Below are 17,545 nucleotides of genomic sequence, written 5' to 3' on the forward strand. Positions count from 1 at the left end.
TCCACTTTTACTTTTTACCTTTTACCTTCTACCGTTCGCACTCGCAGCAGCCGTAGCCGCAAAAAAACAAGACTTTTTTTTTCCACTGCCACGACTATTCCCAGGACATGTGCGCGCCGTGCTTCGATTTCGAGAGCTTCGCAAGGTGGTTCACCTGTTCAATGCACTTGCAAAGCGATTTCAGCTGAAGACGAGTAAGTCTTTGGTGAAACTGCATATGGAGGAGGCTAGATAGAACAGTGGCAATGGCCATAGGAACCTCTTCCAGGGGATCGTAAGAAAGAACAATTCTGATATATATCCTGATAACATTTGAAGATCTTAACAAAGGAATAATAAGCTACTTTTTCGCATCTATCCTCTATCTCAAGTTCGCAGGTCGGAATCCTTGGATTGTGAAACTTTGAGAGAAAGACCAAATAGATGACTAACAAAAAGGTAATACCTATACTCTATATACTTACCTATGATACCATAAAGAAAACATTTCAGAATGCTCTAGCGTCCACAACCATATCTACCAAACATCAAGATCTATCGACATAGGCTCAAAAGAGAATCAAAGCATTACCAAGTGCCCAACTAAACCTACGGAACTCCTCATGAAATACCTGTGAAGCAATAGAAATATTTAATTATGCGATTAAACAGGCTCGCCTACGGCGGACTGGGAATTCGAGCTGGACGCATTCGCGCAAATTAGTTTCAGGGTTAACAAATTAGAGCGTCTCTCGTGATGTGTGCCACAGCCAGCCAAGCCGTGTCTCCAGTCACGGCCAGCAGCACCCGGCGTCAGTCTCGAGTGACAGACCGTGCGCCTCGCACTCGCACTCGCAATCGCATTCGCATTCGTTTCTTTGTTTTCTTTTCGCTTTTTTTCCCCTCTTTTATTTTATTTTCAATGTAGCTCGTAATTTTTTACACATTGCGGTCCCAGCTTAACTGCGCTACCGGCTGTTTTGCGAGCCCTACTGGGAGACATATCAATATAACCGGGACTCTGGCACACTCGCACTCTCGCCCACAGGTAGCTGCATCCCCTTCTCATTTAGCTCACGGCGCACGCACGGCCACACGGTGATGGAACAAGTGTAATCGTGGACCGTACCGCGCCGCATCAGGGAGGGTGCCAGAGGCGGGTGGGCGAGCCGTGCGCCGGTCGCCTGTGCAATAAAAACAACAGAGAACCAGCAAAAAAAGCGCAAAGGCAGAGGCGAGCCGGGCAAGGACGACCCGTACACGGGGGACCACAATACGGCCGAGTAATAGAAAATACTATTCATGTTACTAGCCGGTAAGGATTTTCCAAGGGGCAACTGGCAGGGTAGAGGCGAGGGGAGGAGCGGACAGGAAAGAAGAGGGCGACATTAATATGTAGATGCATTAAGTACATTATCCGGGGTTACAACCTCGCTACACGGATGACGACAGCAACTGCTCCAGAGCCGAGTGCCGTGCGACGAGCGACGAGCGTCGCCGAAGTTGAGTACCGGCAAACAAGGTAAACGCCGGAGTGTGCGAACTTTCCGTGTGTGTGCCTTGACAGTGGTGCAAAGAATATTATCTCTAATGCGACTCTAAGCTTAAGACAACAAGTTCTTGTAAGTGAATCTAGATAGACAATCATTCGGCTATCGATAAGTATTTCTGGAAGCTGATTTATGTTACTATAATTTCCGATTTTGAAAATCGTTTGTCATTCTTGAAATAGATTGCTTAGATATCATAGGTTAACCGAGCTGGGCGAGTTAATTAGCTTCGATTATCAGAGAGCTCTCTCGCAGGTCTTTCTTTATAGAACTATTCTTCATCTTGACATATATTACTAAATAATAATATAATAATAATAATAATATAATATATATGTAATAATAATAAATATATATCCATATATATATAATGAGTATTTTCTTATAGAGCAAGTAAACACACATTAGAGAATGCATTCACTCATTTCTCATGGTGTTCGGTCCCACTGTGCAAGGGTTCGCACAGGTTGTGTCTGCCACAGTTCCAGCCCATCTGATCTGAGCTGCACGCGACGAGGGACGCAAAATATTATGATTTATTTTTATTATAGCGGGTAAAGTGGTCTTTACAAGCATCAAACAGAGTCAGGCCCAACCACCGGGCCACCGGGCCATCGAGCCATCGAGGCAGTGAACCGCCGAACCACCCATTCAAACGCCCACAGACGGTGCCAAGCAAAAAGGCAGTTAGTTGGTTAGCAAAAGGCGCATGAGGATGTGAATTCAGGATACGTAGAAGGAGGAGGAGGAGGATGTGGATGTGGATGTGAATGAGCTCGTCAGGTGGCTGGAAGCGTTTGGGCTCAGACGGTTGGTGGGGGCAGCCGGGGCTGGTTGGTTGTTAAATGGACGGGTGGATTTGCACTTGCCGCGCTGACTGTTATCTTCATTTTTGCTTTCAGTTATATTGCCTGGGAATTCCTGTGGGAGTTAGCTGCATACCAGCCCCGGTAGCAAAAACAAGCCGGCAGGCTGACAGACAGACGGACAGACAGAGGCAGAGGCAGAGCCGGAGCTAAAGCCAAATTGTGTGCCCGGGCCATGGGCATAAAAAACAAGCGGATCAAACAACAGCAACAACAGCAACAACAACAGCAACAACAACAACAACATTAGTAACAATGGCAAATCGAAATTGTGTGTTTCTCGCATTGACCATTGAAATTGCATTAATGCTATGCTACATACAGTTAGACAGAGAGCAAGATAGTGTGAGAGCGAGAGAGAGAGAGAGCGCGAGTGTGAGTGAGAGGGAGTCAGTGTGTAGCATTAGCCAACCCTCGTTTCTGGTAATGGAAATCTGCGTATAATCCCCGTGAATTGATAAGATGGGCGGGATAAACTAGTTATGGCCATTAATACGATCAATTTGATGCTCACTTCGCTGAAAGTAAATAACAACCTTATTGCCAAATGTTGAAAAACATATTCGAACGACATGGGCAATGGCATTGATAAAAAAAACGAAGTGAAATGCTGAAAAACAAAGCACAGCAAATCGCCACCCTAACCAGGGAACCCTCCTCAGTGAGCCCTCCATAACCCCTGCTCTACGGGCATGTCTAATGGTGTTTGTTACCCGCCTTTTGGTTGAGCATTTGTAACTGATAATTGCAAAGTTGTTGCCAGTTTTTCAGCAGACCCTGCCCCAGCCCCTGACCCTGCGCTCTACCCTATACTGCTGCTCGCTTTTGCATTAAGTTTTACATATGCTCGGTTTTCAGCTAGGAGGGTTCACTGTGGGTCAACCGAATGCGTTGATGTGCATTTTAAGCAGGTTAACCTGTTAAGTGTCATCGCCCATCCAAAGCAAAAAAGGAGTAAGCCTGCCGTTTGTCCCCCCCTTCTCCAGGTCAAGCTGGGTAGTTTACCAGGTGCTTAGTGCAGAGGGGATTCGAATGGGAGAGTCAATGCATTATCAGCTCAAGGATCTAAGGACTAAGTCGGATTTGCTAGCTAAAGCTCTGTAAACTATTTAATTCATGTGTGCCAACTTAATAAAAAAAACTTATTCATAACATGTTCAGTAGTGTAGTAGTCCAATAGTAGTACCAGCTATCAGAAAGGGAGAGCTCTATGCCATCGATACTTGATGAAATACCTTCTATAGAAAAACAAGTTTCGTTCTCAAATAGAAGCAAGTTTGCAGCTATAGGGTAGAATAGAGTAGCTAAGGCTAGACTATAGACTCCATTGTGGAAGTTGGTCGATTCCCTAAAAACGTAAGACAAGTCCTTCAAAGAAAGAGTTTTGAGATTAGAAAAGGATAGACAAGGATTGACTAGAGACTCGACTGTAATACTCTATCGAAGAAGAAGAAAACGTATTCGAGGAACTAGAAACTATGTTACAGCTTTGACTACCTATCATTGGCAAACAGGAAAGAGATTCGACTGTAGGCATAAATCGAGTCTGTAGATTAGCAGGGGAAGGGCTCAACAGCAGATAGAGACACTAAGCCAAATTTAAGCAAAGGTACTAGATGGCCAAAGGCAAAGACTAGAATGAGAAGGAGTAGAAATTCGACTAGCAGACAGTTGAGTCTTTGTCACAACCCAAGAGTCGGACTAAGAGTCGAATCTATAAAATCTAAATATAGAGACTTGAAAGGGAGCGAGCAGTAATGAGAAAAGGCTAGAAGAGGCTAGGGAAAAGACTCAACTTGTAACTACAGATAAAGAGATTAAATCATATTTAAGCTTAGGTAATAAAGACTATAGAGACCCGACGTTCCAGAGGTTGAAGTCTTTTGAGTCTTCGCATCGTATTCTTCGCTCTTTCGATTTATTGAGCTAATCTTAAGTATACACCAACAGTAAGAGCAAAGTAAATAATAAATAATAAATAATAAATAATAAATGATAAATAATAAATAATAAATAATAAATAATAAATAATAAATAATAAATAATAAATAATAAATAATAAATAATAAATAATAAATAATAAAGAATAATAAATATAATAATAATAATAAATAATAAATAATAAATAATAAATAATAAATAATAAATAATAAATAATAAATAATAAATAATAAATAATAAATAATAAATAATACAAATTACTGGAAAAGCTTAATCCACCAATCAGTTGGTTCCCCCACTCAAGTTCCTCGCCCGACTTACGTCCGTGTAATCCGTCAGCTTCAGTAGTCGAAGCACTAGACCATTATCTGATCATCTAAGCCGGTGCTTTGAATTTGTTGCACTCAATTGGGAAAGCGGAAAGGAAAAGTCTAAGGGAACAGCTTAACAGGCGACAACTAACTGCACTTAGCCCGTCCCCGATTCGAGCTGTGCTAAAAAATAAAAGTGGTTTTACTTGGGTCTTAGGTGGTGTTCTTCAGCGCAGTGCCAAGGATTTGGCGTGGCTCGATTGTAAGCTGCAATTTGTGCAGTCAGGACTTGAAGGCGATGGGTGGCTCGAGGAGCTTTGGCTGTAAATGAAATTACAGTTAAATGCACATTGAATGCATTTTAAATATAAATGAGACGCATTCCAAGTTTACATTGGCGAAAGTGCTTCGTCCGACACCATTGTGAGCCAAACGCTGGCCATCGCTGCGTATGAGTGATGTCCACGTTGATGTCTCATAGAAACGACCACGACCACGCCCACGGCAACAGCCGCCCGCGCATTGTGCTGGCCACATTTCTATGGCGGGCATGTCATCATGCGGGTATTACATGTCCACATAGGGATGTCTTGCCCTGCTCCATCGCACAGCCACACAGCCACACACAGTCTGTATCCGCCCGGCCGTGCGTCCTTCCGTCCGTTTGATTGTCTTGCAATAAAGAGACAACGCACCGCACACAGACGCAGCGCTAAATAATTGATGAAGAAAAGAAAACTAAATAAATAAATGAATCAACGGAACGGCGCGGCGCGGCGCGGCACGGAACGGAACGGAACGCAAACCAAGACGAGAGCCAGAGATAGCCAAACCCAACCCAACCACGATTGAACTGACGTGGACATCGGACATGGGACATAGGACATGGGACATGGCACATGGCACATGGCGCATGCCAGTTGGAATATGGCAAGTGGAATGCGGTTAGGATCGGGCCGTAAATTGTCACTGGATGACACAAAGCTTTCTACACACAATGCACAGCACACACACACGCACACACACAAACACCGCAAAACTTGCTTAAGCCAAACAGCAGAAAAAATGTGTAAAGCTGTGGATGAAGTGATGCGACTAGCAAATACCCTAGATTGAGCACTAATAAATATTAATGCACAAATAATTTGACTTTAAAAATCTTCATTTGACATTGTAAGCTGTCAATCGATAGTTATCGATTCTTGTGTATAATATTAAGTATATAGATTGTAGATCACATGTAAAAGCCAGCATTTAGCAATGTTATTGAGTCATTGTTCGATTATTTTAAAGTAAACTCAAAAGCTTATTCGATTATCGATAATAATCGATTTTATAGACAAAGTAAGTAGACAAGTAGATTGTTGGTACTGCTCATAAGATACGAAAGACTGTGTGCAAATAAATGTTCCATTTAGTATTTGAATCGATTAGATGGCTTAATGCTGTGCATCGATATTTATCGATAGTGTATTTTGGGCTAAGGAGACTAGAAATGCATATTATACAACAATAAGCCGTCAGAGCCTAGCCTGCTCTATGGAGGCGTAGCACGTGCTATTGACACTAATAACAGACAGGGTATACGAAAAGAAAGCTGGTAGGCGAAGCTAATGTATTATTAATCCGAAAATTGCTGTGTATATAAATTTTGTTTTTGTTTTTTTGTTTGGCTACCGTTTTGTTATGGTGCAATATTAAATATGGTTACATATTTAATAATGTCAATCCGGTGGTGATAAATACCATAACAATCGATAACTAGGACGTCCTATCGATTATTAATGCAAATGCTAAAGTGAGACACGGCCAGCGTGAAATGGAGGTCGCCGGATTAGGCAGGTGTTGACAGAGACGAGAGCCAGGAAGGACGGTAGGGAGGTAGAATGAACAGCGGACAGAAGAAAAATTGTTGATGACAAGAGGGAAATTTGCTAGAATAGAAGATTTATGTCCTATGAAGCAGATAAATAGATAAATATTTATATGAAAACTAACAAGAGAGACCAAAAAAGGCGAAGAGAGAAGAACAGAGAGAGTTGGGGAGTACAAACATTGGGCTGTAAGCAAAGCAAGTCGCAGGGAGAGAGCGACAGAATGATAGAGCACTCTCTAGTAGGAGTGGTAAGAGTAGGAGTGAATACTAGAAAGAGAGAGGAACAATGATACAAAGTATAGACTAAAACAGAGACTGAGCGAGAGAGAGAGAGAGAGAGAGCGAGAGATGCTGAGAGGGAGAGAAGGAAAGAGAAGCAATGAAATAGTTAGATAGAAAGCGAAAGAGAGGGAGAATGCAGTGCTCAACTGATATTGAGACAAAGATAGGTACGAGACGAAATGCAGAGAGAGAGATAGAGGGAGAGAAAGAGAGAGAGAGAGAGATCAGGTAGACTAGATCAGAGCAGGATACAGTTTACCAAATGCTCTATAGCTATAGACGAATTGTAAATTTGTAAAGGCTTCAATTATAGGAATTAAAGACAATTAATGATTCCATCATGCACATGTGTGCATGTGTGTGTATGTGGGTGTACGATAGCATCGGAAAGTATCGCGCTCAGTCTGTGGCCCACAAATGCGAGACAACAAATATTTGTGCTGCGACGCTGTTTGCCTTGCGGGTGGCGGTTGACGGTTGGCGGTTGGCGGTTGGCGGGTCGCGGGTTGCGGGAACCACCCGCCGGAAGGGTATGACAGCTCGGAGGTGGCTTTGGCGGTTTACACTAAGTAGAATTTGATTGCGTGTGGAGTGGCAATGGAAAGTTAACGATATTTACCAAATAGTATGCCCGGCTCCATTCTGTCACGAAATGACAGAAGTAAAAACAAAAACCGAAAACCAAAAACCAAAAACAAAAAAAAAAACAAAAAAAATCAAACAGGTGCACTAAATGAATTTCAATATGATAAACCACTTGTGGTTGCCGGCTTCAGGCGCTCGGCGGGCAGGTGTATGTGCGCTATGGTGGTGCGTGATGCGGCGGCCGGCGGGCATACGGCCCTGGTACACCAGGCAGGGCCTCGCCACCCCGTTGCGGCGGGGTCATGGGCGTGCGTGTGCTGGAAAATGATTTGAGGGAAATTGAGCCATATGTTGCGAATACTAATGGATACGCCCGGTCCTCGAGTCCGTCCGTCCGTCCGTCCGGAAATATGAAAGTGTAATTTAAATTGAATTAAGTGTACTTGTTTTTTCACCCCTCAGCCCACTCGCCCCGTCCAGCTCGAGGGCAAGCCAAAAACTTTACCGTTGCCGTTGCCGTTGCCGTTGCTTTTCTTGTTTTGGTAACTGGTGCAAAATCTAAATCTGTGATAAATGCCTGCAAAGTGGCTAGCTGCCAGGCAGCCAGGCTGCCACACCCCCAGTGCCTGCCGCCCCTCGTTCAGTTGTTCAGTGGCTGCTGCATCATTGTTTAGCAAATTGATAATATTTATTGTTGTTGTTGTTGTTGTTGTTGTCGGTGTTCTCATTTTTGATTGTTACAAATGCTGGCAAGCTGTCAGGCGAGCTCAGACACCATCCTGCCGTCCTGCCGTCCTGCCCTCCTTCGGCCCATCGCATTGTGCTTTATGATGGATATGATTATTTTAATTAGCATTATATTTGCTCTCGTATATATTTACCCTTTTCGTAGCGCTCATAATTGGCCCTTCATATGCTCGCAAAACTTGCACATTTTGTGGCCAACAGGGGGTTGAGGGAGACACAGGAGGGTGGGGGGGATAGAAGGTGGTTGCTCTAACGTAAATTACTTTAATTTAATGAGTTTTGTTATGTTTTTCCTATGAACAGGGGGCACATCATGGGCGGCATGCCGGTGGGCGGGGCGGCTTTATGGCACTCGCATAACGCTTATGACACATGTTACCAGAACTGATAGACAGCAGCCATCAAATCAAGTGGAAAATTTTAAACTTACATTTGCCAAGGGGGTTAAAGAATGTGAGTGGCGGGGGGAACAGAGGGGGGGGGAGATTGGCTGCCCGGACAGGTGATGGGGGCGGGGCGGAACGGAACAGGTGCTTGGCTGGTTGGCGGCTGATAGCCATCAAAACTTATTTGATAGGCAATTTTTAAAGAGACTTTCGAGTGCTAGTTGCATTAGCTTAATGACAAAAAAAAAAACAAACAAAAAAACAACTAAAACTAGATTTAAAAATAAGATTTTTTATCAAATCAAAATCGACTCAAAGGAAAGAGAAATTGGAAATTGATGAATGAATTATGTGTAATTTGCTCTTAATTGGAAGCCAAGTGAAATGAGTGGAGAGCAAAGTGTAATTAGAGTGGAACAAGATTTAATTATTCTACAGAGGAAACTGGAGCAAGGCGTGGCTGTAAAATAATTACACGTTCGAATCAGTTGTTAAACCCGTTCAGGAAGTAAAAGGGCCATATTTGATATAGAGCTTCAAGGTAAAACATCTACACGCCCACAGAAGGCGTGGCAAATGAAATGTGTCTAAATGGCGTTTAGGGGAAATTCTATTGAGGAATTTAAGTTCCGAATATATGTATCAGTGGACTGAATAAATTATGTAGTGATAGCTTTTGGGTATATTGGAAATATTCATGCTAATCGGCTAATACTTTTATCTTAGGCAGTTCTTAGAGATATATACTCAAAATTATCCAACTGAATATATAGTTTAATATTTATAAATAATAGTTTTACTTTCTTATAGGGGTCTTGCTAAATGGGAAATGTTGAAATACTATTAGGATTATCATTAATATTATATATAGGTCAAATAATATAATATTAGCAGTATCAATATTAAGCCTCATTTTATCAGTTGTCCATATGCATAACGGTAAAGCCATGAAGTGTGAAGTCGGCTGCGACAAAGTTGAATAGGATTAGCTGTTCTTCTTAAGCGAACCTCGTCAGGACCACACTCGATATTTGTGTTAACTAACATCTCACTCAATATTACCCAATACTATGCACGAATCGACATATCGATAAGATATTCTATTCGAATAATACTATCCTCTCTGGCATATATATGTTGATTTATTTTCTTTTTTAATCCCTTACAGATCATGAACAAGTATCAAGCAGCTCTTTACGCCATAATGATAGCTGAACGATGGGCTAAGCTAAGGATTAAATAAATCATGTGAATAAGTGGAGGCTGAGACTCTGGCACTGAGCTCCACATCAAAGAAGAAATCTTTTGATTCTCACTTCAGGACTAACATATTATGGATATCAACATTTTATGTTTTGATTCTCACTTCAGGACTAACATATTATGGATATCAACATTTTATGTTTAGCATATAAGGCTAAGCTCTAAGATTTCGGTTGTCTCTTTCAGGCGTGAACCTATAAACGTCTACATATTTGGTAAGAAAGTATCAGATGTGTACGAATTCTACATGCGATATGAGTCTGAGGATGATTTTTAAGTATATCCGAGAGCAAAGGATTCTTAAGGAGACTTATGCAATGACTTCTGCAAGGGACTCTTGAGAAGATTTCCGCAGTGACTGTGATTTCGCAACCCAGCGAAGAGTGGTAGAGCTTTGCGACCATCTACTAACGAATAGAGGCGAATCATAAAATAACTATTTTATTTATTTTTATGCGAATAGATTAGTTAGATTGCGAATTCTAAATAAAGGACAATCACACACAGATTAAGGGACTCTAAAGTTCCAGCCAAAAAACAAAAAATACCAATCAAGTATTCGTTGGGCTCGATGTCAACGTAAGCTGAGATTAAAGCAGCCCAGTTATATTTGTTTGTGAACGTATATACGTAGGTACGTATTCAATATAATTCTGCAAAATATATAAATTTGTATATTTATAAAAATAATAATAATATATATATATATGTAAATCTCCATATATACATATATAAGAGTGATTCGCGCATGTGCATAAAATATATAGAAATAAATCCATATCAATATCAAGATCAATCGAGATTATCGCAAGATCCACTGAATATTTGTCTACTTGCAGCATCCTAGACTAGACTAGACTAGGCAGTATGGCAGGGAAGGCAGCTCATCCGAATACCGATGTCAGAGCACGAGCCAAGGCTAGGGCAGCGAGCAGGGACAAGCAGAGGGGTGCCAGTGCAAGGATAGATGAGGAGAATGACGAGGACTTTTCCTTTGCCCACTTCGAGCGACAGTGGCGACGCTATTTGGTGAATTTCGAGCGACGCCGCCTACAGAATGTGGATTTCTTTTATGGGAACAACCAGACAGGACTCTACGGCGAGGAGGTGCAGGCTGTCGAGTTTGAGGATGCCATCAATGCAGCAGCTACGAGTGCCATCTACGATGCCCAGCACAATCCGGGCGAGGATGTGGTGCTTTGCGACTATTGCAAGTGCAATTGCAACTGCGCCAGCAATCCCTGGCATCGCCCCCATGCCCACGCCCGTGGCCGCACCAAGAACAGCTGCAACGATCTAGGCCATTCTCACTGACCACTCAGCAAGCCAGCAACCCAAAGCGAACAAGCATACTAACAATAGACCATACTAGTTAACGGGACTGACCGACCGACGGACCGACTGACCTGACCAGCTGAGAGAGAAATTCTTAAAAATTGTTAAAGTTGTTGAACTGCGGGCCTTAATATTTGACGTGGGAGCCCGCGTCAGGTAGGACCGAAATAATAAATTTTTGCTCAACTTTCAAGGAGCACAACACAGTTCAAACATGGCCAACACTTGCCCCAACTGCTGGCACAGCTCCCACCCAACGGCAATGCGTCTAGCAATTGCGTCTTGGAGCTGGCCACCATACTGTGAGGGCACGGCCATATGATCCATCCACACTATGTTCGCTTCTGCAAAAGTAATATCGAAATAATTGTAAATCAAATAAAAATATGTTACGGATATCCAAGAAATTCAATAAACAAATCGATAAGTGAAAATCAACTGTGTGGGCCTTTGAATTCTGAAGAGGAAGCTGGGAGGGAGAGGGCAGAAAGAGACAGCAAGAGATACAAGGAGAGAGAGAGGAAGGGAGAAAAGGGCGAAAATCATTGAGAAACATATAAATGTAGAGCGAGAGAATGACAAGACAAGAGGAGGGAGAGAGAGAAAGGTAGAGTGTTAGATACGAGGAGGGAGAGAGATAGATGTGACTAGGAGGAGAGAAAGAGAGAGAGAGAGAGAGAGAGAGAGAGGGAGAGGGAGACAGAGATTGACAACGAAATACACGTAGTGTGAAAGGAGGAGACAGAGAGAGAAATAGGACTAGAGAGAGATACACCCAACGAGAGAGGTGTGAAGAATTAGAGCGAGAGAGAGAGAGACAGACAGGCAAAGGACGAGTTAGAGAGACAGATAGAGAGACAGATAGAGAGAGAGAGAGAGACAGAGCCATTAGTTCGATTTTGAAATACAAATAGAGAGAGAGAGTTAAAGAAAAGCTTGTATATATATTTATGAACAACTTAATATTGCCTTTAATATGCGATTCCAGAAAATTCCCTCTTAGGGTTCATTAGTTTTGTCTTTAACTGTTACCGGTAACCCTTGAGCAATAGACTTTCCTGAGAATTTCAATGTTATTTATAGCAACATATGCTGAAACTGAATGCTGCAAAACCTTCCCTTGTTAGTAAACATTAAAAAATAATTTTTGGGATGTTTCTCTGTTAGCTTTAGACAAAGAAAATTGCAAAATATGTTGGATATCTCAAGGATTCAATAACTACCTGAAAACAAAAGAACAAATCAAATAGGAAATATATATACGTAGCTCAGTCCAGAGCTGAAACCTCAACCAATCTGATCGTATTATATGCATGGGAAATTGAATAACTTTGCTTATAACAACATTCCAATGTTGTTATATGTCAATCCTAAAGAGAGACACTATAAAACAATAGACAACAGCCTTAAAGAGGTATCGATAGGCGGAAGTACTAGTAATTCTAGTTCGAATTTCAATTGGAAATATTGATTTAAGCTATAATAATAAAACTTGATTAAAAGAAATACAAAAAAAAATTCTATTCGAGATTCGAGCTAGATTCAGCTCTACATTGCGGGAAATTTGTATTCCATATGAGGTCTGCCACGCCTCCTGCTACCATCTTTGTCCCATTAGCTGCAAATATGCGAGTTTATTTATAGTTCTTGTGCTTCGAATCTCTGCTCGAGTTTGTTTTCATTCCTGAGCATATTCCACTCATGGCAATATGTTTCTAGCAGTCGAGCCTCGTACAATAGTTGGCCAGACAGGGAGGGGGGTAAGGGAGCAGGAGTCGATATTTTATTGCTATTGCATTGGGATGCTAAACTCCCTGGATAGTTGATTGTGCCACTCACTCAGTGGAAGGTTGTTGCACCTGAGACCCGCAGCGGTAACACGAAGCGCATGGGGTACAAATTCTCAGACTCAAGTGTCTGCACGCGTGTATGAGTGTATGAGTGTGTGTGTGTGTGTGTCGAAAATTAAAGCCCACACGAGCGTATGCCTAGAAATTGGGAATGGTTGAATGGGTGGGTGACTTGGGATGGTGGGAGTGAATGGGTATGGGATGGGAACCACAACAACCACCGGCGATGGTGACGGCGACAGTAACGCGTGGACAGCGCGCACTTTTGTCATGCTCGATTGTGCCGAAAACAAGTGGCATTACAACAACAACAACAACAACAACAACAGGAACGGGAACGGGAACAACTCGAATGTCTGGCAAACAACTAGCTGAAGATATACAGGAACAGGTTGCTTGTGTAATTTGATTACAATCAACTTTAAATAGAGCAGCAACCACCTAGCCGCACCGCGAGCACTACACGTCCAGGACTAAACAGACAGCCAAACAGGAGTCCGACTCGCCCAAGCGTCAATCGCGACCCACGGCCCACGGCTCACGGCCCACGGCCCGCCTCGAGCTGAAGTAGCGGTACAATACAATTAACGACACGAATCATGATGTGCTTACCTGGCAAACGACCGTCACGTGGCCCGTTCCCAGCAGGCTTACACGTCACAATTTTAATTTTATTAAAGAAACATTTCAAATTAACCACACAGTGAGAGAGAGAGAGAGCAAGAGAGCGAGAGAGCGGGAGAGAGAGGGACGCAGCAAAAGCGGAAATTGAAGTTGTCGCCGTTGTCATTGTTGCTGCTTTTGTTGTAATCAAAATGACTGTCATAAAACGCAGCAAAACGGTTAATATACCATATACGCATAGCACACACACACACACACACACACACACACATGCACACATATATATATGACCCATTACAAGGCCAATGCATTGAAGCATTTCGTAACATTTCCGCCAAATTCAATGCGATCTGCTGCTTAAATGTATTTCAATTACCGCTAGTTGTGGGCATTACGTATAGTCCTAATTAATCCACGTTATATATGATGAGCTCAGTTGCTTCAGTGCCCCATTGTTAACTTAATTCCAATCTTGAAAAAAGAAATACAGTCGAGTACCGACTGTATCGCAACGGCAAGGGAATCCGATTTTTTCGATTTATACAGAAATGCAAACTATCGAGAATTATCGAGAACGATTTTTTGCAAGGGAATAGCATTTTTTTTCGATTTATCACGGTAGAAATTATCGAGACTCGACTTTAATAAATATTGAAAAAGTAAACCTATACTCTATCTTTAAGAGAGGTTCTATCCTGTTCATGAAAATGAAAGGATTATCTTTATAGATATATATATATATACTCATATATTAGATATAAGCATTAGCTGAATTCCTAAGTGGAAAATAGCCCCATTTCAGCCTAGTTTTTAGAATATCTCACAACAAAGCTCTCATCAGCCAACATTAAGACGTTATCGACTCCAGTTTTCAATCCAATTGCCCATTGAATTCGCCTCCGCATTGAATCACTCTATATAGCATTACGTATATGATTATAAAAGAGTTTTCAAGTCAAAATATAATCGAATTGTTTTCACGGGATTTTCATAAAATTTCCTTGTAGATCAATTATGTATTAGATATTATTATGTATTAGAAATAATCATCTATTGGCTTAACTCACCTGTAATGGACGTTGCGGGGGGCCACTCATTGTATGATGATGGTACATCACATCGTGCTTGATTTGGGAGGGCATTTGGCTATGTACATGCTGGGCTTGGTGTTTCTGTATGTCGACGGCGGCGAGGGCCTCCGCTCTGCTGAGTATGCCATCGTTGATACCCGCAAAAATATCACCCTGTATCGATGAGAAACAAATGGAACAGATTTGCCAATTAGTCAACAAACAATATCAATGATCATCTGCTCGAATCGGAACTGGAAGGCAGTATAAAGCATACGGAGTAAAAGAAACAAGATGATAGAGAGATGAGGCCCACATCCACTAGATTTACTATATAAACTATATATATATATATATATATATATATATAAATAGGTATCATAAAAAGAGCATATACTATATACACATATATATGTATGTATGTGGGGAAACCTAACATAAGTAAGCAAATATCGTATATCAAATAAATCGAATAGTTTTTGTTTTTGTCTGTTTTTGTTAAAGATTAGGTAAATCAATTCAAAGGCATAACAACTGTGTGTGTGTGTGCGTGTGCGTGTGTGTGTGGTTGTACTGTATTGGGTTTTCTTTACTGTGGTTTAACTTACATTCTGACGTGCTGACCACGAATTGCATAATAGGGAAGCATCTTCTAATAAACGACTCTGAAAAGACGAGACAAACAAGGATAGTATATGTATGCACGAGTTTTTACTGGGCTATTTAACATCAAATTCAATTAACAATTTGATTCATATGGAGTATCCCTTTGTCTGTGTGTGTGTGCTGTGTGGGTGTGCGTGCGTGCGTGCGTGTGTGTGCGTGTGTTTACAGTGTGTTCCTCCAATAAAGGGCATTCACAAGAGTTATACATATATCGAGTCGTTGTCTCTCTAGGTTTCATTTGCTATGTGAAAACGAAAACTTCGATTTATAGCTTGATCTACGAATATATATTTATATTGGAAATGATTCCATAAATAAATAAATAGTTTATCTTAATTAACAAGTTTTGGGTTTGAAGGCGAACGACTCTGTCGTACTCTTACGCACCCCAAAACCAATTGTCATAACCCAAAAAGGTCGAGCACTTTAGGCAGGGTTTCAAGGTCTTGCTCTACCAGTCTGATCCAAAACCTACCTGGATTTAGTTAAAGCTAGATAGTGCTCTCTTGCGAGCCTTTACCGGGACACCGTGTCCGGGAGGTAATAGTGAGAAGGCAACAAGAATTAACCAAGCTCTCGTAGCTCCCTAAAAATCTCGTTAGATGTTGTTACAATATTGCTGGAGTTTCGACTTCAGAGATGTCGCATTTATAAGATGTAGAGGCTTTTGTCAATTTACCACATGGGAATACACATAGTTTTTTTTTGTAAGTCCATGAAGTAGATCAACATTAACTCAAGAGAAGCATAATTCAAAATTCTTTTCCAGTTGCTACCTCTGTGAATCCGGTTACAACGATGCTCAAGGAACTATCATTATAATCGGAATTGTATATGATCATATAAGTTTGCTCAAATTGGTTTGTCTGGGGACTCGAATTTCCGTCGCAAGAACCCTATGAATGTTATAAGAGGAGTTGCTATAACCGAATTCTTCTGTGTTTACCTTGGAGTAGGAGTTGCTTATATTATATATTATATATTCGATATTTATGGACACTGATAAACTCCATTTCAGCTCGTGAGCGAGTATAACAAGTAACAGCCTAAGATTTGATATGTTTGATAGATATAGATTTAATTTCATTACCAAATTGTACCCGTATTAAATTAGATCGTTGCCATATTCATATTTACCAGGCAGTTTATCCACATGTCAAGCATTTGACATGAGATACAAGATGTGTATGTTTTGAAAGGGGCGCAAGGACACGCCTTGAGTGCTGCGCTTTAAAGGCGAGACATGCTTGGAGTCTTTGCTTAATATTGATTTCTGCACAACTTGGAGGAGCAGGCAGGTGGGGGCACGGTGGGGGCATGGTCGGGGCATCGGGGAGAGATTGCCGTTAAATAAATAATTGTAAAAGATGCTTGGCGGTTGTTTTTTTCCCTCTCTCTCTCTCTCCCTCTATCTGTGTGTTTTTTGTGAGTCTTGTTGTCGCCATTCTGGGGGGGAGGGGGAGGGTTTCTTCAGTGCTCCAGTCGTATCGATTTTATTTGCTGGCAAATGCTGTGCAGAGCTCACGAATTTTGTAGTTAATGAATTATTTAGATGCGCACAAAAGTTCAAAACAGGGCATTCAGGACACACAGGACACGCAGGACATAGAGGACATTCGGGCACATGGAGCACTCACTCACATTTGCTGGGCGAAAGTTGGCGCAGCGAAAGGATTTCTGCTGCGCGCCGACAAGCGGCCATATTCCAAGGACTCCGTCGACTTGGACGCGCGACGACCGCAACTGCCAGGCGACAGCCATCCAAGAAATCAAAATGTTGCGCATTTTTAATGCAACAGCAACAGCAGGACTTGAAGTTGGAGCTGGAGTCGGAGTTGGAGTTGATTTCCTTAGTCGTCGTCCTGGTTTGTCCTGCTTGGCCCATTTGCAGCAGCGACCGGACATGGAAGCAGACACGGCCTAGCTAATGGCCATATTTCCCTGTCACCCTACTACCCCTGCACCCCACTACCCCAGCACTCCAGTGCCCAGGACAGCCCACACACTGCATGGGACAGGGCAGAGCACAATAAATACCGATTTGCACAAGGAAACGGAGCGACGCTTCAAATGTTATTCGCCTAGTCTAGCCAGGTGGCGGCAAAACAAACTAAATGACTTTCATCTGCCCAGAAAATAGTTGGGTTTCCTTTTCTGTTTTTGTAATTTATTTTCAAACTACATATATTTAAAAAAAAAAACATTGAAGAGTTT

At 41.9% G+C, this 17,545-nt stretch overlaps 2 protein-coding genes across 8 annotated transcripts in view; one reads left to right on the forward strand and one right to left on the reverse strand.

The window, feature by feature from the left end:
- Positions 1-17,545, reverse strand: part of acj6 (abnormal chemosensory protein 6) — a 42,419-nt gene that overhangs the window by 13,266 nt on the left and 11,608 nt on the right. For 5 of the 7 annotated variants that reach the window (XM_089263697.1, XM_089263695.1, XM_089263694.1 and 2 more), the window contains exons 3-4: positions 15,274-15,330; positions 14,663-14,839 (exon numbers count right to left, since the gene is read on the reverse strand). In XM_089263697.1, the coding sequence (XP_089119823.1) occupies positions 14,663-14,839; positions 15,274-15,330 (234 nt within the window). The remainder of the gene's footprint in view (positions 1-14,662; positions 14,840-15,273; positions 15,331-17,545) is intronic. The other 2 variants (XM_089263699.1, XM_089263700.1) reach the window with 1 other exon arrangement.
- On the forward strand, positions 10,320-11,559 carry LOC108658269 (uncharacterized). The gene is made up of 2 exons (XM_018110927.3): positions 10,320-10,420; positions 10,626-11,559. The coding sequence occupies exon 2, from the start codon at positions 10,654-10,656 to the stop codon at positions 11,098-11,100; it is 447 nt and encodes a 148-aa protein (XP_017966416.2). The 5' UTR covers positions 10,320-10,420; positions 10,626-10,653; the 3' UTR covers positions 11,101-11,559.

This window comes from Drosophila navojoa, chromosome X (assembly GCF_054131105.1).
Source record: "Drosophila navojoa isolate 15081-1374.11 chromosome X, UAZ_NAV_1.0, whole genome shotgun sequence".
NCBI classification, from domain to species: domain Eukaryota; kingdom Metazoa; phylum Arthropoda; class Insecta; order Diptera; family Drosophilidae; genus Drosophila; species Drosophila navojoa.

Coding starts and splice junctions, on each gene's coding strand:
- LOC108658269 (XM_018110927.3), top strand. CDS start 10,654: ATGGCAGGGAAGGCAGCTCATCCGAATACCGATGTCAGAGCACGAGCC.